At 46.2% G+C, this 23,910-nt stretch overlaps 3 protein-coding genes across 4 annotated transcripts; 1 reads left to right on the top strand and 2 right to left on the bottom strand.

The window, feature by feature from the left end:
* Window positions 1-290: 290 nt before the first annotated feature.
* LOC136476100 (protein MIZU-KUSSEI 1-like) lies at window positions 291-971 on the top strand. The gene has a single exon (XM_066473792.1). The coding sequence runs from the start codon at window positions 291-293 to the stop codon at window positions 969-971; it is 681 nt and encodes a 226-aa protein (XP_066329889.1).
* Window positions 972-8,754: 7,783 nt separating this feature from the next.
* On the bottom strand, window positions 8,755-10,701 carry LOC136476095 (pathogenesis-related protein PRMS-like). Its single transcript, XM_066473783.1, has 2 exons — window positions 10,069-10,701; window positions 8,755-9,988 (listed from the first exon to the last, which is right to left on the bottom strand). Exon 2 carries the CDS (start codon window positions 9,622-9,624, stop codon window positions 9,025-9,027), a length of 600 nt encoding a protein of 199 aa, XP_066329880.1. The 5' UTR covers window positions 9,625-9,988; window positions 10,069-10,701; the 3' UTR covers window positions 8,755-9,024.
* Window positions 10,702-13,309: 2,608 nt separating this feature from the next.
* On the bottom strand, window positions 13,310-17,866 carry LOC136476082 (zinc finger BED domain-containing protein RICESLEEPER 2-like). 2 transcript variants are annotated; one of them, XM_066473768.1, is made up of 2 exons: window positions 17,678-17,866; window positions 13,310-15,984 (listed from the first exon to the last, which is right to left on the bottom strand). In XM_066473768.1, the coding sequence occupies exon 2, from the start codon at window positions 15,948-15,950 to the stop codon at window positions 13,617-13,619; it is 2,334 nt and encodes a 777-aa protein (XP_066329865.1). In that variant the 5' UTR covers window positions 15,951-15,984; window positions 17,678-17,866; the 3' UTR covers window positions 13,310-13,616. The 2 variants fall into 2 exon arrangements, with proteins under 2 accessions (XP_066329865.1, XP_066329860.1); XM_066473763.1 differs by having other exon boundaries at window positions 17,682-17,866.
* Window positions 17,867-23,910: the final 6,044 nt, after the last annotated feature.

The following is a 23,910-nucleotide window of genomic DNA, read 5'->3' as shown; positions in this document are numbered from 1 at the left end:
CCACGATTTTGAAAGGTCGGTATGTACAGAAGATGACTTTGTTTTTTTTTTGAATAAATAAAACAGACGGTTGGTAGAGTGTATGTTATTTTTTTAACCACCAGCTTTTTAAAAAAGTTACAAAACTATGTTTTTAGATAACTCTGACGTGAACGATATAGTTCCGATTTTCCTGAGACGAGTCCGAAGCCACGTCCCCGGAACGCGGGCGCATCTAAATAAAATAGGATAGATCATAACTAACTACTCTTCGCGCCACGTCCCCGGAACGCGGCCGCACTACGTGATCCATGCCACCTGCAGTAGTGCCAGTTGAAGACGGCGGCGCTGGCGAGGCCGCCGGCGAGGAGGTGACATATTACAGCTGCCATGTCGCGTGGCTTGCGTGGTGGAACCACGTCCGGTGCGTCCTCGCGTCCACGTTCCTCCCGTGCCCCCCGGCGCCGACCACAAAATCGGCCATCGTCCGTGGCACGCTCTTCGTGCCCTCCGCCGGTGACCGCCGCGTCTGCCTCTTCCTGCAGGAGCACGGGCCCGCCGCGGACCAACCAGTGGACCACGACGAGCATTTCCTCGTCCTCGACCTGCCGGCTGGCCTCGGCGGTGCGGACATTGCCGCTGCGGGCAGGATCGTGCTCGAGTACCAGCGCCAGTGGACGCCGCCCAATGCCTCTCCCGGCGCGCTCCTCGACTCGACCAAGTGGCTGGTGTACTGCAAGGGCACGCGCGTCGGGTACGCGACGAGGCGGGAGCGGCCGTCGGATGCGGAGGGGTGGTTGCTGGAGAAGCTGCGGGCCGTGACCGCCGGCGCTGGCTGGCTGCCCAGCGGAGGGGTGGAATACCTGCGCGGGAGGTTCGAGAGGATCGTCGCCTCGTCGGACGCGGAGTCGTTCCACCTCACTGAATGGCCGGGAGTCCACGGCGGCGGCTTCGACGGCGGTCTTAGTATCTTCTTCCATCGGGTTTGTTAGATGTGCAAGACTTTCGTGTTAGTGTCAGCTCGTGTTGCGCGTATATAATGCCCTAGTCCAAACAAATAATAGAAGCTTAGAATACTAGTTTACTAAGTTTAGGGTATTATCGATCGTCTTAGTATAAATCCATTTCTTTGAGTCTTGGTCTGTCTGGATGAACTCAATGGGAAATGACCACACAGAAGAAACACCTGTGTTTTTTGGAATATAGAGTTCTTTCTGAACATATTCTCGTTCAAGTAAATTTTGTGCCGGATGCTGCTTAGTAACATATAAGCAATTATAGGGTATTTGGTTTGAGGAATTAGTTGGGAGTTAGTCTCATATCACTCTTCTTTCTTTTTGTTTTGTTGAATAAAATTGGTTTTAGATGTCACCTTAATTTCTCACAAGCTAATAATTAATACTATTACGAGGAATGGAGTTATTTCACTAAATTTATGGAGTGTTTGGTTTAGAGAACCAATCCATTCTCGATGATGTGATAGATTTATTATGAGTTTATTCTTCAAATTTGTGGAATGACTTTATTTTTCATACTAACACTAATTATAAGCCTACGACGAATAAAGTGATGATGCATTAACTCAGTCTATTTTACAAATCAAACAAAAAATTAAAAAGTGAGATGGTGATAGACTATCTCCTTCTAGAAACCAAACACCCTATTAAAGAATGGACTCATAATATACCACTTTATTTAAAATTGAGTCATTTTTCAAATCAATCACCCTATTCTGTAGATGGCCGCGTGACACGTGACCCATGTCACCATTTACCTATCTACTTAACAATACTACTTTTTCGATATGAATCTAGATCAAGTAAAATGGATTGCGCTTGATTTTAGGTATCTACTTAAAAAATTGCAAGAAGGGACACTTGTAACATCTCTGGTGTTACGAGCTCGTTTAACACTGAGATTTAGGCCTAAGAAAAATTTCCGAAACGGGTTTCTCAGATTTTTTATTTAAAACATACTTAAAGTGATAAGGGAATCATGTGTGACTCAGTTTTGTGGACTCGAATCAACGTCAAGTTAAATTACTCGGAGCGTAAAGATATTTAGAAATGTCCGATAACGATTCTAGCAAGTAAATGACGAGTGGCTTGTTCTGTTGGATTGAGCATGAAAACAATTTTTATAAACAAAATAAAATATAACTTGTAATTAGAACTTAAATAAAAAAATTAGAAGTGCAAGTTAGTAGTTAAAAATGCAACTGTTGATGTGGCGTGTGGATGTTGTTCCATGGTATGTTTGATAGCTCAAAAATCGAAATTAAAAATTAAAAAAAACCAGCTTCTCGTGTCAATGGTAAAAATCAGAAATTATATTTTAAAGCGTTGTTACGACGGTTTGTTTTGCGCAAAAATAATTACATAGCACCCTAATATTTTGTTCTATGGCATGGTATGGAGTATGAGCTCATCAGCGGTTTTTGCGTCTCTTAAAAATTCGTGCACATCACTACTGACTGTCGTATGACTTAACCTGCGGTCGCCGTGTATATTGTCTGCCAGACGTCTGGCCGACGTGGTGCTTCGCCCACCGCACGACCCACCTAACCATGGAGGAGCTGGCTGCCTTTGCGTCCCGCCAGGTTTGAGCCGTCCTGTCTATGCGCTAGTGTGACGACGGTGGTGCGTCCCCGTGCTCTGAATCCATCATCTGATTTGTTGGACGTGTCGCCGTGTCCCTGCCACCTGCCGCTCGCATCGTCCCCTCGCTCTGCAAAGCTGCCAAAGCACGTCACGTTGTCCCTGCGTTAATGAAGTTGGCCGAACCCTTGCGTTGTTTTCCTCCTTTTTCTATTTCTGCTTGCCTCTGTCTCTGATTGTCCTTGCCTGCCACTGTTGTCTGCATCTGTGCCGGGCCGAGCACCCATTTTGGCGGCTCCCGCCGTCGCTGCGTCCCCTCCCGCCCGTCGTTTCCCGTTTCCTTTCGCGTGTGTGCGAGCGGCTCTGCCTCACCTCCGTGCGCAGTGCCGCCCCTCCTTCTTCCTCCCCGCATCGCGCGCTCTCGCGCTGCTGGCCGACATGCCCGCCCCGGTTCACGCTGGACCGCTGTCCCTCGGCGCTGCCCCTCCCAGCGCGACTGCCACCGTGCCCTAGAGCGCCATCGTCAGTTTCCCCCCGTCGTGTGTGCACTGAGTCCACACCACTCCCCTCGCCGCACCACCTCCAGCCGCTCCACCACGCTGCTCTCCTCCCACTCACCGAAGCCACGCACGGTTTCGCCTCGCCTCGCTCCTCCGCGCCCGCCGTGGCTGCTTCCTTCGCCTGTCGCCGTGCACGCGAGCGCGCTTGGGCCCATGTTGCCCCGCAGCCGCCCCACCCAGCGCACAACCTACTTTTCGACGGTCGTCACTAGCAAGCCGCACCACCACCTCACCACCGCCGTGCTCTCACCGCGGAGCCACCCGGTCTCGAACGTCAACGCACGTGGTCGGGGCACCATGCTTCTGCTCTGGCCGAGCTGCGTCCTCCAGCGGTTGCGCCCGGCATCGGACAAGCCGTGAGGCTGCCTCCCCACCACCGTCGTCGACCCCCATGCTGCGCTGCCCTTCTCTAAGCCGCGCCGTCGCCTACGCCATGTGAACCGCATCGCCTTGGCCTGCTCACCGTGCCCTGTCCACGTTGTGCACCCCTGGCTCACGCTTGCCACGCGCCGAGATATGCACCGCCTCCCGCCGCAGCGCCGTTGCCGTCGTCCGACTGGCCGGCGCCGTCGTAGCCCATGGTCTAGCCGTGGCAAGACCTGGCTCGCGCGGTAGGCTGCAGGGGGCCGGCTCAGGTCTTGCCACGGCTAGCCCATGGTCGCGCGGGCTCCCGTGGCCCTCACCTACGGGTTTCTGCCGCTATCATGCCTTCCTCGGCCGGGATTGACCGCCGGCCGAACCTCCTCTGCTCCGTGCTCTGGTTTTGGGGAAGGAAGGAAGGTGAGAATGTGTAATTAGAAGTTTTTCGGGGGTTCTAGGTGCATTAACGTGACTAGCATGAACAGTGTATATTGGACTGTGGATTAGTTTAAGGTAAACGTAGGGTCATTTTTGCAAAATCGCCAGGCTGGTTTGGGCAGGCTGTGCGCTGGGCCGGTCTGTGGCCATCGTGGCTGAGCCGCTCGCGCCGCGTGATGGGCCGATCTGTGGCCGCCGTGGCTGGGTCGCTCGCGCCATGCGCTGGGCCGAACTGGTCCACAAGGCCGTGTGTGCGCGTTGTGCTCCGGGCTATCGCGCGGTTACCGCGGACTGCTGGGCCAAAAGGGGGTTACCGCCGGCCCTTTCCGTTGTCTAAATGCTTTTCTAATATAGGTTTCTAGTTTAAATTGTAAAATCAATATAAAATAGTATAATTATCCAAAAATTGTGAAACCAATTTGTTAGGCTCCTAAAATCATGATCTATCTGTTAGCATAATTAGTTTATCTAGTTTTAAAATATTTTTAGGGTTGCTTTAATTATTTTAAGATGTTTATTATTGTTAAAATGTGAACTTATAGAAATTTCCGTGATAAATCGATGATAGCGTTGACTCTGAAAATTTTATAGTAACTTACTAATATTGTGATCTGCTCACGGTAATTTTTGTAGCTCTAGAATAATTAGTTTGCTAGGTTAACTATTGAGTCGTAGTTTGGACATATATTAAATCAATGAAATAGATAAAGAAATGCCTCGGGGTTTCATGACTAAAACATTTGTTGGCAAATAACACCTTATTCGACAACATTGATACGTATCTTAAGTACGGTCGTCATTAGAACTAGCTCGTCAGTTTGAGTGGTGTAAATCGTATTTTACGAGTCACAGTTGTAGTTGATTAATTACGTCTTTGCATTGCATTGCATCGCATGGCATATCATAATAGGGGCGTCGATGGATCATGGAGTCATCTAGAGTATCGGAAAAGATGGTGTCTCGATGGTCGTGTCATCGTGATGGAAAGCTAACTTCTGATTATATCTTACCCAGGCAAGCTCCAGTGCATAACCTCTACTTTCTGCACTTTAAATTATATTTGTGCATTAAGTTTTAAGGAGTTGAATGAAACCTACTTGCATATATATCTTTATCCTATGAGTCTTACTAGTATGATAGGATCGTGTAGAGTGCTATGCTACAGGACTCCGGTAGAAGTCGAGTGATTGCCTGTCACTCGCGAGAGATAGGAAATTTATTACTGTATTATTATCACTTGGGAAATATAAATGGTGGAAATGATAAATGGTGACCGGGCAGGGATATGGCTTGGGTATTGTCGTATTGGTGGGTGTAAGAGGTTGTGTCCTGCGGCCAACGGGGCATAGCATGGTTACAATGTTTTTCCTATCTGTGTCAGTTAAGGGCCTGCTATTGCATTGGACGATAGGCAAGTCACAGACTTATTATCCCGAGCACATACTTGAGTATGGGCATAGGAAAGACTTGTTACTCTTTTGTCATGGGTTCTGGCTCTTTTCAGACCGACTGTCAGGGTGGTTTTTGGGTAGGAGGTCCTTGCACCGCACTGAGTCCGGGACTAAGGGGTGGGGCTTGGAGTCCTAGTTTGGACGGGGACCTAGACCCCATGACAGAAGAGTAGGGTGTTGGTCCTGCTTGTGCCTGGGGTACAAGCGGGGCGTGTGTTTTCGGGGTACCCAGCTGGGGGCATTGATTCGCGAATCGTCGGGCGATCCGGTATGACTTGTCTAAACTCTAGCATCGTAGTAAGAACTGAAAGATAAAAGATGTAAAAGCGAAACCTGATTACTTACCACCTGCTTGAGAAGTAGCACATGTGCTTACATAGAATGGTTAGTTAATGAACTAATACATTGCTAATAAAAATCGAATATAAGGACACGCTTTTAGTAATGCCCCTGCAGATGCAATAAACCCATAAGCCAGATAGCCTTACATATCCTTGGAGTATTTTCTTTTCTTCTGACGGGTAAGTCTTGCTGAGTACAATTGAGTACTCAGGGTTTTATTTTCCTCTATTGTAGATGATAGGCGGATGCTAGAGCTGACCCTTGTGTGCGGATTCCTCCTGGTGGGCTCAGAGAATTCCTTTACGCTGCGATCATAGTTTTTATTTATAACTCTCACTAAATGTTTTTATAAATGAAAGTTTTATAATCTATTGTCATAAGTTTATATATCGATGTTTCATCATATCATGAATAGATATTTATTTCCGCTGTAATTCTGATCACATGTTTATATTCTGATGTTAAATCAAATTGTTCATAACTCTGATAACATGGTCATATTCCGCTATTATAAACAATAAATATTATACTCTGATGATGTATTAAAAATGATGTAAGAAATGGTTAAGAATGATGTAAGCTTTATTCTCTCATTTATGATCCTGATGAAAAAATATGGATTTTCGGGTTCTTCCTTGGGGTGTGCCCGACGGAACCGTATAATTTGGTGTCCTCCCTTGAGTACTTAGTGTCTAATGAAAGATGAGTACTCTTGTGAGGCATTAGATTAGATGGTTCTGCCACAACACCCAAACTTTCCTAGGGACGAACATGATCAAAATGAAGTTCCAATTCAAAGTTAAATTTAAAATCATTAAGCATGTTTCGAATGATTTTAAATATTTTAGAATTTAAATTTACCTTTGAGCATTCCTTCATTAAAAACTTTGGGTTTCACCTAAGTATATGTATAGAAAAATTGCATGAAAAATACTACTTTCCAAACCATGAATTTAGATGATTTTTTCATATTTTTAGAGACTATTTTTTGCAGCTAGTCCAATTTATAAGACATAGCCTGATGTGATACGGTCTCCAAATATTATATTATTTATAATTATATAATTAGATTATTAGACTACTTTATAAGGCATATCTAAATTAACTTGATACACTTTGATTATTCATTTATTTTATATTAGATTAGTTATGATTATATAATTTTGATTATTAGATAGTACATTTAATTACAAATCTAATTGTGTCAAGTATATATTAGAATAGTTAAAAATTATTGGATAAATTATTACTCAAATATAGCGATATAGGAAGAATTTTAATTTTAAAACTATAAAATCAGTGATGCTAGATCCAAGAAAAGGGGTTACGCTTGATTTGTAACATCTACTTGAAAAATTGCAATAAGGGACATCCAACGTTTCTTAATAAGGGAGATGGTTTTAAATTTAATTTGAATTAAAACTTAATTTTGAGTGTCCTTGTTAAAAAAAACTGGATGTCACCTAAGCACATGTATAGAAAAAATACATGAAAAATACTAGTTTTTGAACCATGAATTTAGATAGTTAAACAATTTTTAGAAACTGTTTTACAGCTAAACAATTAAAGTGAAAAGTCAAATATAGTATTATGGGAAGAATTTTAATTTCAAAATTATAAAATCAATTATGTTAAATCCAAACAAAATGGACTATGCTTTATCTTTAGCATCTACTTAAAAAATTACAAGCGGTACCTAAATACCTTGTTTGGAATGGACAAACAAAATCTAGAAAATCAAAACGACGAGAGAAGGGAAACATGCCTTGCTATTGGCTTCTAACAGCATCTGGAGTAGGAGCCCTCAAATTAGGGTCTCTAATTTTGATATAAGGGTTTTTCTTACTTTTGAGAGTCATGTTTTCTAGGTTGTACTCCAACGGTGGCTCTCAAAACATGATCCTCAAATTTATTCTAGTAGGGAATAACATGTGGGACCCATTTGTCATCCTCTTTCTCATCTTCTCCCTCATTGACTAACTTGGACATATCTCGACAACTAGCCAAAGATGCTAGAGAGGAGAAGAAGAGGGGCTCACCGGAGCACGAGAAGATGTAGCACTAGATCCGAGAGACAGGGTAGAGGGGAGCCGCTCACCGATGCTAGATCTGGACAAGGGGCATGCCTCCGGGGGAAGGGAGATGCTGAGGAGGGCAGTGGCGGCCACGCCAGGGAGGGGTGTAGCTAGGTAGAGAACTTGTCATGGTGGTAGCCGACTGGGGAAGTGACAGTGAGGAGATCTAGGGAAGGGGCACGTCGCCAGGGAGAGGGGAGCCGCCGAGGAGGATGGTGGAGGTGCGGTAGAAGTTGTTGGGAGGGGACGTGCCGAGAGAGTCGTGCTAGCGAATGGCCTTGCCGAAGACAGAGGAGGCGACGGCACTGAGTTGAATGCGAACGAAAAGGCGTGTTCTGCGTGCGCGCGGGGAGAGGAACGATGGGTGAGAGGGGGTTTGAGGGCCCTCTCAAATTTGAGGTCCCTAATAGGGGTTCTATTGAAGCTCAATTTTTGACTCAGACCCTCAAATTCAATTTTGAGGGCTCAAGTAGAGACCCTGCAAGTTACTCTAATGCATGACACAATCTATTGATACCATTGGTTCGCCAATTAGGGTCCTGTTGACCATACAATTGCCGGACATATCCTATATCTACAATATTTTCATTCCAACTCTTAGTTCTGCAATTCTTTAGTAAAATAGTGTTATTTCAAAAAAAAAAGAGAGAAATACTACTTCCTCAGTTCCAAATTATAAGTCGCCTTGACTTTTTGGTTCATATATCAAAGAGACTTATAATTTGGAACGGGGGAGTACATGTCAACAAGGATCACCAACAGAACTGTATTTTTTCGAAGATTTGATTTTAGCTCTAATTTGGGTTCTTGGTAGTGCTATAACTTTCATTGTTTCCTTAGAAGTTAGCTCAATAATCTTTCATAGCAAATCTCCTCGGTTGTAGTATCCAATTTTTTTCTAGTAGAAGTTTAAGCATGCAGCGAATCAAGACAGCCAACACGCATCCACAGCACAGTCCACAAGGATGAAGCATCACATTCACATCACAGCTCACAGGCGTTTTTACCCGGCAATACAAGATGACACGCCAAACCAAAGCAGTTCTGAACACCAAGAACACCACCGGATTACACCACAACACAAAGCAAAGCACCCGTGACCGAAGTCACCGAACAAGAGAAGACTGCACCTACGTAGTACTCCGCTGCCGTCGCCGGCAGTGGGAGGCTCCGACCTGATGACCTGATCGATCGGCCGCCGCTGAGGTAGCTATCTAGCTAGCTAGTAGGGGCTCTGGCCCTGCACATTGCCGTGCGGGTTGTACAGGCAGAGCGTGAGCGTGGCGCCCGTGGCGCAGGTGGCCTGCGCGCACCCGACCTCGGCGGTGCGGCGCCACACCACCTGCGTGTACGTGCCGCACTGCCGCCCCGCGGCGCACGTGTTGTTGGCGTGGGTGTAGTACCGCCCCTCCGCCACCCACAGCGACACCACGTCGGCGGGGCGCGCGCGGTAGCTGGCCCACCCCTGGTTGGCGCCGTAGGGGCTGGCCCCCATGTCCGCGAACGCGCACCCGCCCTGCCGCTGCTGCTGCGCCACCGTCTTCGCGGCCGCCGAGGCCAGGTCCGCGCTCCACCGCAGCGGGGCCACGCCCACCGCCGCGCGCGCCTGGTTGTGCGGCGCCAGGTACTCGTCCGCCGCCGTCGCGTTGCTGCTGGTGCCGCCTTGCTGCGCCTTGGTGACCGCGCCCGCGCTGCCCGGCGTGAGGACGCGCGCGCCGTGGGCCGGCGCCGGCGTGGCGCAGAGCGTGAGGAGGGTCACGAGGAGGAAGCACGCCGTGGCCATGGCCGTGGGGAGAAGGTGGTGGCAGCGCGAGTGCGCCATTGAGATCTGGACTTGGTGAGCTGAGTAATGGCTCAGTGAGTGAGCGTTGAGTGCGAGTGTGCGCGCGGGATTGTTCGATGTGTTGTCGTTGTCGATAGCGAGTTAAGAAGAGAGCTCGGCCCGGCACAGGCAGATGGCGACGGTTGCACGCGGGCGATAGCATATTTGTACTTGGTGCCGGCTGCCACGGCGTTGGCGCGTCTCGGCTGTCTCGTGATGCCACGGCGCGTCCCGTTCGTTCCGATCGATCGATCTCGCAAGTGGCACTGGCACGCGGGACCTGGCGAGATCCAGCGGGTTGTCGGTGTGCATGTCAGTGCCGATCTCCATGGCTCGTTGCCTCGTGGATGCGATTTTTCTGTCCCTGAAAAGATCCGGATCAGGTGGAAGCCTGAGACGCCGCGGCCGCCGAAGCGTGAGGCATAGCGATGGGAATGGACCGACCTTGGATCTGGCTCAGTGGCTCCAAGGCTAGTTTTAGGGGATGCGGGTTAACCATTTTTACGTAAAAGCTATGATCTCATTCAGAGGCGGAACTGTCTACCTCCACAGACACCTTGGTTAGCATTGGTAACTTCACCGAGTTGAACCAACGGTGAGACGACAGAGTACAAACAAAAGCATTGATTACCAAAGTCATCACCACCAAAGCTGTGAACCTTAAACAGATGACACTATCAGATAACTTGCGACAGGCACACAAAAAAATGAGGCTAAATTTATACAGATACAAATATAAATAGATACTAATCCACGGCATCTAACACGCTAGCACAGAACAGAGGTTACGCCTTAAGAAAGGAAAATAAACAGCAGCACCAACAATAACCAAAATCTGGAAATAAGTTTAGCACATGAATACCTGAGCCAACAATAGCCAGAATCTGGAAATAAGTTTACCACATCAGTCCCTGAGACATCCCTAGCAGGGGCCACCCCCTATGATCTGAAATTTCTTTATATACTCCTGCTTCAGCCATAGTAATAGTAGGTATTTCAAAGGGATTGAGTTCTTGAAGGTATTGTATCTATCCATTTCCTTCATCTTGGCCCCCCTTAGATTTTTCTCTGGTTCCGCCTCTGGTCTCATTGATTTAATGGGTAATATAGATTAATAAAAATTTTCTTCGCGATCCGTGCTCATACGAGTTATTATAACAACACACGTGCAATGATGGTACAGAGTCCGATGCGAAAATACATCTAGCGGTAAAATGGAAATTATTGCCCATATATGACCCAGACTCACGACACATGATCATACGAGTGTGGATTTTATGTGTAAAAACAAATGATTATCTTTGCGCATGCATTTGACGCACAAAAAGTATGCGTTGAGTTTGCTGAACTTTATTTTGTATACTTCTGTTGATCTACCTCCTATTGTATGTATCATTGTATAAGAGAGCTTTCATTCTTAGGTCTTGTTCGAAACGTAGGAATTTTTCTATTTCGCGAACTAATTTCCTATGATTTTCTTTATAATTCTTATGAAATCTCTGTAATATAAATGGGCCTAGTTTCATATGGATAAGTTTTGGGCCTGCCTTGAGTCAACCAAATAGTTTCTGCTGCTCTGCGGCTTTCATGTTCCTTTACCAAACATAATCATACATACTTTGTTCATTCTTTTGCAAAAAAAAAAAAAAAAAAAAAGACGGCTGGCTACATCGTGGGCTCGCTTGTGGGATCCTTTAATTTGCCACTGCGTACTTTTGCGGTACATTTGTTTCGGACAAGAAGGCATTAGCAAGTTTTCCTCTAATCAGGTTCATTCTTTTGGAAACAGGTAGCAATCCTAAGACTGTTTCTAACAAAACCGCAAACCATGGACACAAGTTCCAGGCTTGGCCTCGAACCGCTGGACCAGCGGTGTCCACTGAATAGGCGAGAGAAGCTGGTCCAGGGTCTTGTTTGCACCATGGAATTGAGTCCCCCCCCCCCCCCCCCCCCCCCCCCCCCCCCCCCCCCCCCCCCCCACACACACACACACACACATGAACTAAAGCATGATAATTGATATTTTTGCTTTATCAGTTGAAAAAAAAAAGATATTTTTGCTTTATCTGGAAGTAGACTTTGAGGCTTTCACCTTTCAGCTTACTTGTCTTCTGATGAATTATGTTCCTTGGTAAATTTTTTCACCAGGCAGTGGAGAACCACATTGTTTTCTTACCACTATACGGTTTTCCTTTCATATACAGCTTTCTTGCATTCTTAATACAATTTCGTTGCTGATCGTTTCCACCAGGCAGTGAAGACATTCCCTATCTTGCTATGAAAATTCGGGTGGGTGTGTGGGGGGGGGGGGGGGGGGGGGGGGGGGGGCGGGGTTGGTAATTTTCTGCTGTCAGTGTGCACTTTGTAGGCAGTGGCACTGCTTAAAAGTTCAAAATATGTTGTTTCTGGTGTTTGCGAGACATTGGCGACAATTTGTCAGGTCCTGTAAGAGCAGTTGTTCGTGATATCTGTGGGAAGCATTGGAAGTCCCATCCAATTTCAAAGCAGTTCGACATGATCCTCTGTGTGACGAGCGCAGACGCCTCGTTTGATCAAAGGAAAAGCGTAGGAAACTCATTCTAGAGGAATTGTCTTTTATCTCATCGTTTGGAACAAGGGAACCACAGAAATTTTTTCAAAAGAGCGGCAGCTACACCTGTACTTTTGGAGGAATCAGAAAATAAGCTCTGAGCTCATTGGAAACTTTTCTACGTCTGCTCAACACCTCTCTCGCTTGTTTACTATACTACTATATTACTTGGTGGAATTTTGATGAACGGATGAGCTGCATATGTACGGTGAATAGATAGAGAGAGTTAATGCACGCGGGGTAGGAAGCACATATGTAACAGTTGCACACTATTAAATGCCACAAGTTAATTATAAAATACAAGCAAGTTGATCGACTATTATTAGAGATGCTAACTTTAGTTCATCACTCCCATGTTTTTATTCGTGTGCGGTGGATTCCTGCATTTCAAACACTACTTTTCGTTTTCTTCCTACGTTTTCTATTCCTCTATTTTGCTATATCATTCCTATTCCTTCCCGTGTTTTTATACAGGCCCTTCTATCTTTTGTCCAAAACTTGATGCAGCAACAATAAGGGCGTGTTTAGTTGACAAAAAATTTTGGTTTCGGCTATTGTAGCACTTTCGTTTGTATTTGACAATTAGTGTCTAATTATGGACTAATTAAGTTTAAAAGTTTCGTCTCGCGATTTCTCATCCAACTGTGCAATTGGTTTTATTTTTCGTCTACATTTAGTACTCCATGCATGTGCCGTAAAATTCGATGTAATACTTTGGAGTGAAAATTTTTGGTATCTAAACAGGGCCTAAACACCGACACCTTTGGAGGCCGTTAACGATGGCCAGTGGCCACCAAGAATCCCAAGACTGCAACGGAGCTGTCTACCTCCACAGACACCTTGGTTAGCATTGGTAACTTCGCCGAGTTGAACCAATGGTGAGACGACAGAGTACAAACAAAAGCATTGATTACCAAAGTCACCGCCACCAAAGTTGTGAACCTTAAACAGATGACACTATCAGATAACTTGCGACAAGCACACAAAAAAATGAGGCTAAATTTACACAGATACAAATATAAATAGATACCAAACCACGGCATCTAACACACTAGCACAGAACAGAGGTTACGCCTTAAGAAGGGAAATAAACAGCAGCACCAACAATAACCAAAATCTGGAAATAAGTTTAGCACCTGAATAACTGAGCCAACAATAGCCAGAATCTGGAAATAAGTTTACCACCTCAATCCCTGAGACATCCCTCAGACCACAGCTAAACTCAGTACACACTGCAGTGAGTTAAACTGAGTTCGACATGACAAATTACAACTATGAGATATAAACTCCAGAAGAGATATATGTCTGCAATTGGTGCCTAAAATATGCCTACGCTTAACTACACTCGAAGATACCACAATATATATTATTTGTACTTCAACAGGGAAGCAGTATCGGCAATCTACAATGCTTCTGCCTTGATCATCTCAGAACCTGGCGCCTCAGTTGCAGCCGGTGGTGAATACTGGAGCCAGTCTTTTGCACAGACAAGTGCCTCCACAGTCTCCGGGCGAAGAGAGCTTCTGTAGTCATCAAGCCTGTGGTTCCCAGTTCCAGCAGAGAATATGGAGCTGCCACTGCTAACCATCGACATTGGGATGGCCAAGATATCCCGGGCCATCTTGGACAGAGTTGGAAACTTGACTGTGTTAAGCTTCCACCAGTTAAGGATATCAAACTCCTGGATACGTGGAGTGAGGGATTCCTCCAGGTACTGCTCCAGTTCACATTTTGCAGGCTGGCTACTTTGAATCTCAGAAAGGTACATATCAAAGTCAAGAAGACCATCACTAGTGGAAGGAGGATTTCCCTGGTTAACATTCGCGTTGGCAGCCACATTGTTAGCTTCAACATAGGCAGGGGTCAAGGAGAACGGCTGTGCCACACACTCCTTATACAGCTCATGCAGAGAGTCATTGACAACCTTAACATATTTCGCAGCCTCAGCACCATAAATTTTAGAGTAACTGAACTCAACAAGCTTCATCTTGAAACGTGGATCCATAACAACAGCAATGGCTAACACCAGGCTGCAATCTTTCCAGTATTTGTCAAATCTCTCATGCATATCCTTGGCAATACTGCTGAAAAAGGGACTTTCATGTTCTGTGCCATTGGCTAGCTCAAGCTGAATTTTCCAAGCTTCATGGAAAATGATGTTTGCAGTAGGGTTTGCTGAAGCCATCACACTATGTGCAGAGTCATATAGCAGTTTCAGGTAATTACAGCTAGCCTCAACTTTCTTCCAGTCCTCTGCTGAAGGAGATTCATTGTAATTATCATCACATGTCTCCAGTGTAGCAAAAGCCTGCTTATAGTCCAAGGCAGCCAGCAGCATCAGATAAGTTGTGTTCCACTGGGTTGTAACATCTAAACAAAGGGTCTTGGCACTGGGAATCTCCAGCTGCAGAGCAATCTCAGCAAACTTCTCCTCACAGCTTGGAGAAGCTTTTATGAACTTGATACTCTCACGGATGTTGTAAATCACGCCGTGAATCGAAGCAATTACATCCTGAGCAACTACATTCAGGATATGAGCATAGCACCTCACAACAAAGAGCTGTCCCTTAAGCATGAGGTTGTTCTTATTGGAGAGGTGATCCCTAAGATTTGCACTGTAAATATCATGGGAAGAGCAATCGTTATCCAATGTGATAGTGAACAGCTTGTCCTTCATATTCCACTCCGAAAGGCTCGAGCTAATAGCTTCACTAAGTGCATTCTCTGAATGAGGAGAAGACACCATCATGAAGTTGAGCATTCTTCGGTGCACTTTCCAATCGGAGTCAATAAACTGCCCAACAAGAGAAACATAGCCAAGAGTCTGACTGGTTGTCCAGAGTCCTATAGTGAGGCTGATCCTTCCTGGCATAGTGCTGAATGCTTGAAACAGGTTCTCTTTTGCTTTCTGGAAAACAGCATACACCTCTCCTTCCATTGTCTCCACATCTACAACCTTGAAACGAGGCTGCAGACTCTCAATAAAATTAGTAAAGGATGACTGTTGAACAATGTGAAGTGGGTAGTCATGCAAAATGATCATCTTCGCCAGATAAGAGGAGCTCCGTTCCTGATCAAAAGTAGCATTTGCATAACCAGTGTATCTGTAACGCCTCTTAGTAGGACGTTCCACAGCAGCCTCACCATCATTATCAGTGACATGGCCCCCTGCAAGTGGCAGTGTTAGCTTCCTGTCTTGGTCTTTCATAACAGGACAGGAGCCCAGGGTGATGTGCCTCTTGAGATGGCTAGTGCCTGCAATTTTTGAGCCAGAACTATACGCAAAGGTTTGCTTGCATAAATTGCAGCATGCTCTTGAGTTCCCTCCTGGCATGGGTTCTATAGTGAAGTGCTCCCAAACTAACGACTTCTTCTTCCGACGTCTTGATGTTCGCGGGGTCATCTCAGCATTGACCAATTCATTACCATGGGCCATCTCGTCACCATTGACCATGTCGTTAACTGGAACCATCTCATTACCGTGGATGAGATCATTAACCTGAACCATATCATGACCATGGATCATCTCACTGCCTTCAACCATCTCAGTCCCATGGATCATCTCATCGCCATGGATCATTTCACTACCATGAATCATCTCACTACCATGGATCACACCATTGCCATCAACCATCTCACTGCCATGAATCATCTCACTACCATGGATCACACCATTGCCATCAACCATCTCACTGCCATGCACCATTGCATTATCATTTCTGTTTGGCTCACCCATGCTGAAGATACAAGCCAATGGAATCCAAGAATGCCTGTCAATTTGGATTAATAAGTAAATACAATCATGTTAGGTGCAATTCAGTCACATCATATCACTTGATTGTTTCATGAAAAAGGGACTCCAAACAAATAAAATAGAGTTAAATGCATCAGCTTCCCCTGAATTTGTTATACGGTGTCACTTAGGCCCACGAATTTTAAAAATGCACTTCTGAGTCTCTAAACTTGTTAAGTGGTGCACCGCACATCCTTAAACTTGTAAAATAGTGCATAGCAGGTCCATTTGTGGACCATAAAGACCGCTGCGGTGCACCACTTAACAAGTTTAGGGGCCTTGAAATGCAATTTCAAAGTTCGTGGACCGAAATGGCACCCCATGACAAGTTCAGAGGCCGCTCATGGATTTCACTCAACAAAATTTCATAAGGTACACCATCAAAGTTTTCATGACAAAATAGACAGACAGCAGATATTCTACATAGTTCCATTATTAATAAGATCTGGTTGTTTATGGCAGCAGTGCCCAGGAACAAATTTTCATGTCAAGGTTCAGAGGCCACCAACATTGCAGACGTTTTCCAAAAGCTACACAAGGAATATATTTTGTAGTAGATAGACTAGATGACATAATGATGACTTCTCAATCGTGATGGTATCCAAAAGTGCAAAAATTTTAGAACATTGTACCTATGAGAGATATCAGCAATGAAGGTATGTTTTCACACATTGAAAATAGCATGAGCAAGACAATAGAAAAGTGACAAATGTCACCAAGCCAGGCAAAGTAATGCTGAATGCAAGTAGTTAAACATGCAGCTGTAACAGAAAATAAAATACGAAGTTCAAGGGTAGGCCCTTCACCGAAGTTCAAGGGTAGGCCCTTCACCAGAACCATATGGGGCTGCACATGAATAGCTAAAGAATAAAATGCCACCTGCAACCTAGCCTTTGAGCAGAAACTCAACCATGCTCATGGTTTACTTAAGGTCCTGTCAGAAACAAGCCATGGTTGCTGGAACTTCCTATCAAAAAGATAATTACAGCCATCAAACCTAGCAGGCTATTGGACTTCGAAATCATACTCAACTACTCCAGTATGACTACCTTGGTGTAGGTACAAAATTCACAAAGATACAGGCATGCAGCACTATGCAATGAATCATTTTTTTTAAGCTTCAAACACTCAGGGTAACATGTACTAGTAATTCTATAGCTAACAAGACTGATACCCGAACGGGGTACTGTATCCCAAAGAACAAAATCAAAATGTTTCCTATAAACTCTTCATCTTCACAGACGACAACTAGGTCCTACTTCGACAAAAATCTTAGCAATTCCCTCGGGAAACTGAACCCCTCCCAGAAACACGCCACAATTTGCTCGTACCAGAATATGCTAAAGAGGCCAACAATATAGCGCACATAATCTACAGCGCCAAGAGCGCTGACGCCCACCGGAAAAGAAACAAAAACTACGAAAATTTTCGCACCAAAAAAAAAAAACATTCCAAACAACGCTCCCAGCGAAGCGCTTGCTCCCCTACAGATCCGACGAACCGAGCCCACTAAAACGGAGCCCAACGGATCAACTCGAACGGCGCACCAAAACCTAAACCACGAAACAATCCAATCCGAAAGCTACTAGCAGCGCGGATTTAGGAAAAGACGGAACATGCGGGAGGAGCAGAGGAGGGCCAGGAGAGGGGTTTGGAGTTTGGGGGCTTACGTACGGGGAGGAAGCGGGGCGCAGCGGAGGCGAACCAAACCGGGGGCTCGGCTTGCTTGGTGGCGGTGCAGACGAATTAGGGCTCGGCCCAAGAAGGACGAAGGCCGAGCGAGCAAACCCTAGATCCTGTGGGGGAGAGGGAGACGAGCCGGGGAGAGAGGAGAGGGGCTTCTCGACCCGTAGAGAGAGAACCCGGAGGGGTCTGGTGGCTGCGGACTCGGAGCCGCCCGGTGCGGGGATTTAATGGGCTAGCGGCCCATGACGATGGGCCTCGTGAGCTGGCGCGAGCTGTGAGGCTGCCGGTGGACAAGGTGGGGGCCTCTCCGCGCGTCTAACAGGCTGGTGGGACGCTGGGTCTGTCTTTGGGCGGTTTCCTCGTCTCATGAGGAGTTTTTTGTTCACGCAAAATATGGATCGGAGTGTGTGGGGCTTGGTGGTGATGGATGGCAGGCGCAGCACGGCGCTGGATTGGATGGCGTCTTGGGTTGGGCCTTCGGCCGGACGCAGCGATGGGTTCATCTCATCTGGACGGTTCGTAACCCTTGGACCCAGAGGCTAGAGGACCCAGCTCTGCAATCGAAAAGCAGGGCCACTCTCCAATCCAAAGGCCAGCGGCTGCTGGCCTCTTGCGCGTGGTGTGCCGTTTATGGCGCCCGCATCGGTTACGGTGAGCGCTTCGTTTCAGGAAATTTGGGCGCTGTGAGAAAAAATCTCTTTTCAAACGACTAGAGAAAATACGGTGATGCTACACAACGTATATCCATAATCTAAAAAAAATCAGACACTCCATTTCGCGTTTACCTCTGGTTGGAACAGCAGCCTGACCGGTCACACCACTTATTCCCACCCTCTCTCCTACATGCGAGCCTAAACATCGGCTCCTCTTCTCCTTCCTCGAAACGCATGAAACACAGTCACCGTCTGCTCGTACGAGAGCACGCGTGCTGCTTCTTACACCCACCCCTCAACCCGACCCATAGTGACTTCCCGTCGCCCACCTCGACGACCCACCGCTGCACGCGCTGCTCCTCGTCCCCGCACCCTGTCGTTGCGCCGCCATCGCCTCGTTCTTCTCGGGGATCCTTTACGACCTCGCCGAGATCCGTGGCTCCTTTCCGGCCGCCGCGTGTGGCCAGACAGCCAGGAGAGGGGTCGTTGCTGACATCCTTGACTCATCGAGCCTTCTTCACCACTGCGCCCCGACGTCCGTGGCCGAGGTCGTGACCTCGCCAGCCACCGTGTGTGCGAGCGCACCCGAGCCCCGCGTTGCCCTGCGCCGCTCCACCTCCGCTGCCGCGCCCCGCAGCACCCCCGCCGTGGTCGCGCCATCACCGCCGATGCAGCTGCCCGCGTGCGTGCGTGGCCAAGGTGCCTCGGGCCGCCTATGGCCATACCACCGGCTCCCGCGAGCACGGTCGAGTCCGCTGCTGCTCCTGTGCCGCCTAGCCGTCGTTCCTCCAGCGAGAATCGACCGGAGCCGTCCCTCCTCTGCTCCTCTGCTTCGCCCATGGAAGGAGACGGGTGAGAAATTAGAATAGAAAGTTTTTTAGGGTTCTAAATGCAAAATCTGTGACTCACAAGAATAGTGTTTTGTACTACAAGTTAGTTTCAAGAAAGCTCAAGGGCCTTCGTGCAAGTTGGCCACCACGCCTGGGCTCGTCCGTGTGGGCCGGCCGCTTCTGGCTTGCTGGAACACTTGAATCTCCTTAAATCAAATCCATCGTTGGATTTGAATTTCTTGTTCCTTGTTGCGAAAGGAACCATTGTTGCCTAAATCTTCCCTTGCAATACTCCTCTGATTCTATGGTCTATGACCCCACCATCTTCATTGTGTGTAAGTTGGTAGTAGTTGCCTGGTTAATAGCTTATGGTGCCATGATGAAACCGAGGACCCCTATGGAACAGCTGACACATGGTGACGCTACTTGGCACGCACTGGTATCGAGGTTGTTGACCAAGTACATTTACCAAGTTACACCACCGTACCGCTTTTGTTACAAATATTCTATTTGGAAATATTCGGGTGTTCTAAATAGGAAATCCACAATGGGTTGATGAAATAGTATTCCCTCAAGTAAACAAGAGAACGTGGTTTTAGAGGAAGAACATATGACGTGGTCTTAGTTTACATGAAAGACGGATGTGGTCAAGGAAGAGAAAGAAAAAGAAGGGTAGTAAGGAAAGTTAGCCATGGGTAGTCAGGAGTGATTGTAAAAGCCTAAGTGGATGCCATGTCCTAAGCCATGTGTCTAGCTTGACCACACTATGCATGTCGGGTTATTTCACTGCATGCCCTACGGACACCGTCTGTGTCGGGCCATTAGCACCCCATTCTTGCATGCTTGAGGCATCGTGCCGCACTCGTCATCTTTGTGCACTGTGCATTTCTCCTCGTCTCGGCATTCAGTCAGCTCTCGACCCCACACTCTCGTCCTCGTACCAGACCCCCCTTTCCCCCTCCTTTTATTCTTTTGGGGACATGTCCAGAGTGAACTCTCTCTCCTCCCCCTTATCCTCTGCTGCTCGTGCAGGGAGCGCAGCATGGCTGACTTTATCCCCATAGTGTGAACCATCTATGTTTCCCATTCACGTCGTCTCCACTTCCGGTGTGTTGCACCCCACCTCCATTCGCCACTATAATATGCCCTTGGTCCTTGCTCTTCTTTTCCATTCCCATCCCCTCGAATCCGAAGCATGGCTATGAGATTCAGTCATCATTGTGGAACTAGGTTCGTCAAAAAGAGGTGATGGTGTAATTTGAGAAGAAGGGATCTAGTTTTTGAAGAAGTTAAAGTCTATCGTTGGTTAGTTCGGTCTTAGGGTTCACGATGTTTGACTTCTCAGTCTCCTGTTTTTGGATCTGTTGGTCATACGTCATGTTTTGGATAATCATTATCTTGTTGTTTCTCCATTGCCCTTGTCTATCTCAACTTCTGGATTAAGCCTCAGTGGTATTAGGTTGCTCTTAAGCATGTATCTCTAAATCCATGTGTGGTTTAGCATTTAAAGTCGTGTAATCTTTCGTGTAATTTCTGATCTATGAAATGTAATCGTGTTTCTCCTCTTCTAATTCTTGCTCTGAATCTTAGGACAAGATTCTTGTTAGGGGGTTGGTTGTACACCTCTAGTATTACGAGCTTGCTTAGCACCTAGGTTAATGACTCAGAGAAATTAGCAAAATAAGTTTTCAAGTTTAAAAGTTTAAAGCACGCATGGAATTATAAACAAACAAATAAGTGTCGCTACTCAACTTGTCTCGGTGCTTAACAACTTTTAAATAATCTTCTAGACAAAAGTTGTATAGGGCTGGTTTTGGAAAAGTAGGAAGAAAGTGCTTAAAAATGCTTGATAGCAAATACAGAGCGAATGGCTAGTTTATTTGATTAAGCATGAAAAAGCAATTTTTATAAACAAAAATAAAATATAACTTATAATTGGTACTTAAATAAAACTTGAAGTGCAAGTTTAGTAGATGAAAATGTAACCATTGAATTGGTGAATAGATGTTGTTTCATGGTATTTTTGATAGCTCAAAATCAAATTGGAAATTAAAATGAGCTCTTTTCGTTAAATCGACAAAAAGTTGAAGTTGTGCTGAAAGTACACTTTTTGGTGATTTTTAAAATATAAAATAGGTAAATAATGCCCAGATGTTTTGGTTCTATTGCTTAGTATAAAGTTTGTGTTATGCCATGAAATGATTGTTGGTGAAGTTTGGTAAAGTTTTGACCATTTAAAAATTCAACCAAAAGTGCTTAGGGATGTTAGTTCTAACTGAAACCTTGAATTCTTTTAAGTATGAAATGATAATAGATAATGTCATTTTGGCAATTGACTTCTAAAAATCTAGTTAAGCACCAGTGCCAAGTTTTTTTATTTAGTGATTTGCACCAAGGCGAGTACTCGAGAATGGTGTAGGTTATAGTCGTGTTGAGTGCCACGTGGATCTCAAAAAAATTTGCCTAACTTCGTTAGAACGCGTTGCGAATTCAATCGGGTGCTCGTACATGAACCAGCGTTCGGCATCATTCACAACCGTTCATTTCACCCACCACGGCCTGCTCTATCATTGCGTCCACTATCGTGGGGAGCACATGGCTTTGCTCCTACCCGCGTCCTTGCCATGTTGTCTGTCTATTGCCTCGTGCGCCATTAAGCCAAGGCCAAGCTATTGTCCTCGCCCTGACCCTTGCTTTCTTGAGGACGCCGAGCCCTATGATGCTCCTAAAAGGTCCTAATAGCTAGAGGGGGGTGAATAGCCTATTAAAATTTTCTACAACAATACTTAACAAACCGGTTAGATAATTATGAGGTGAAGCAAGTGTTGCGCTAGCCTACTAAAAAGCAAGCCACCTACCACAATTCTAGTTTATATAGTTACTTTCCACACAACGGCTATGTCACTACACTAAGTTAGTGTGCTCTCAAAGACTAACTAAAGAGTCACACTAACCAAACTAACAAGCTCTCATAACTAGCTACACTAAAGAGCTTGATAACTAGTATGCGGTAATGTAAAGAGAGTGAGCAAGATGGTTATACCACCGAGTCGAGGAGTGAACCAATCATTCACAAGAATGAATACCAATGAAGACCAATCACCTCGGAATCAAATGATGACACAATGATTTTTTACCGAGGTTCACTTGCTTACCGGCAAGCTAGTCCTCGTTGTGGCGATTCACTCACTTGGAGATTCACGCGCTAATTGGCATCACACGCCAAACCCTTAGTAGGGTGCCGCACAACCAACACAAGATGAGGATCACATAAGCCACGAGCAATTCACTAGAGTACCTTTTGGCTCTCCAACAGGAAAGGTCAAGAACCCCTCACAATCACCACGATCGGAGCCAGAGACAATCACCAACCTTCGCTCGACGATCCTCGCTGCTCCAAGCCGTCTAGGTGGTGGCAACCACCAAGAGTAACAATCAAATCCCACAGCGAACCACGAACACCAAGTGCCTCTAGATGCAAACACTTAAGCAATGCACTTGGATTCACTCTCAATCTCACAAATATGATGAATCAATGATGGAGATGAGTGGGAGGGCTTTGGCTAAGCTCACAAGGTTGTTATGTCAATACAAATGGCTAAGAGGGTGAGCTTGAGCTGGCCATGGGGCTTAAATAGAGAGCCCCCACGAATAGAGCTGTTGGGCTCCTCACTGCACTGAATACGGGGCGATCGAACGCTCCGGTTAGATTGATCGGACGCTGGACCCTAGCGTCCGGTCGTACGATGCACGCCACATGTCCCCTCTCTTCAAATACTGAGCATTCAATTCCAATGGTCAAGTGATGACCGGATGCTGGACCTCAGTGTCCGGCCATTTCCAGTAAGCATCTAGAAGCGAGAAATCACGACCGGAGACGTCCGGTCATGCTCGACCGGACTCACCCAGCGTCTGGTCATTCTACATCATCATACGTCAGACTGACCGAACTCAGGCCCTGAGCATCCAGTCAGTTTTCGTTCTAGCATCCAGTCATGAGACCAAAACTATGTGTCCTCAGCTGCCACTGACCAGACGCGCCGGTCCTTCAGAGACCAGCGTTCGATCACTTATAGTGACCTTCGTCTTTTCTGTATAGGGCGCTGGTGGCACCGTCGGAGACACTCCACCGGTGAAGTTTCTAACCCTTGCTCAATTGTGACAACCACTAAGTGTATCACCTTGTGCACAAGTGTTAGCATATTTTCACAAACATTTTCAAGGGTGTTAGCACTCCACTAGATCATAAAATACATATGCAATGAGTTAGAGCATCTAGTGACACTTTGATAACCGCATTCCGATACTAGTTTCACCCCTCTTAATAGTATGGCTATCGATCCTAAATATGATCACACTCTCTAAGTGTCTCGATCACTAAAACAAAATAGCTCCTACCATTTATACCTTTGCCTTGAGCCTTTTGTTTTTCTCTTTCTTCTTTTCAAGTCCAAGCACTTGATCGTGACCATGGCATCACCATCATCATATCATGATCATCATTTGCTTCACCACTTAGAATGTGCTACCTATCTCATGATCATTTGATAAACTAGGTTAGCACTTAGGGTTTCATCAATTCACCAAAACCAAACTAGAGCTTTCACCTCCCCTCCCTCTCTCGTGCTACTCTAGCTTAGCTCCGCTCTCTCCCCTTTTGTTCTCGTGTGTGCGGCTACTAGGGCCATCATGAAGCTTGAGCTCACCACCGCTCGACGCCTTCCTGTGCTCGAC

The sequence above is a fragment of the Miscanthus floridulus genome, chromosome 1, assembly GCF_019320115.1.
Source record: "Miscanthus floridulus cultivar M001 chromosome 1, ASM1932011v1, whole genome shotgun sequence".
NCBI classification, from domain to species: Eukaryota; Viridiplantae; Streptophyta; class Magnoliopsida; order Poales; family Poaceae; genus Miscanthus; species Miscanthus floridulus.
The sequence above is the reverse complement of the archived record's forward strand: the minus strand, read 5'-3'. Positions and strand labels throughout refer to the sequence as shown.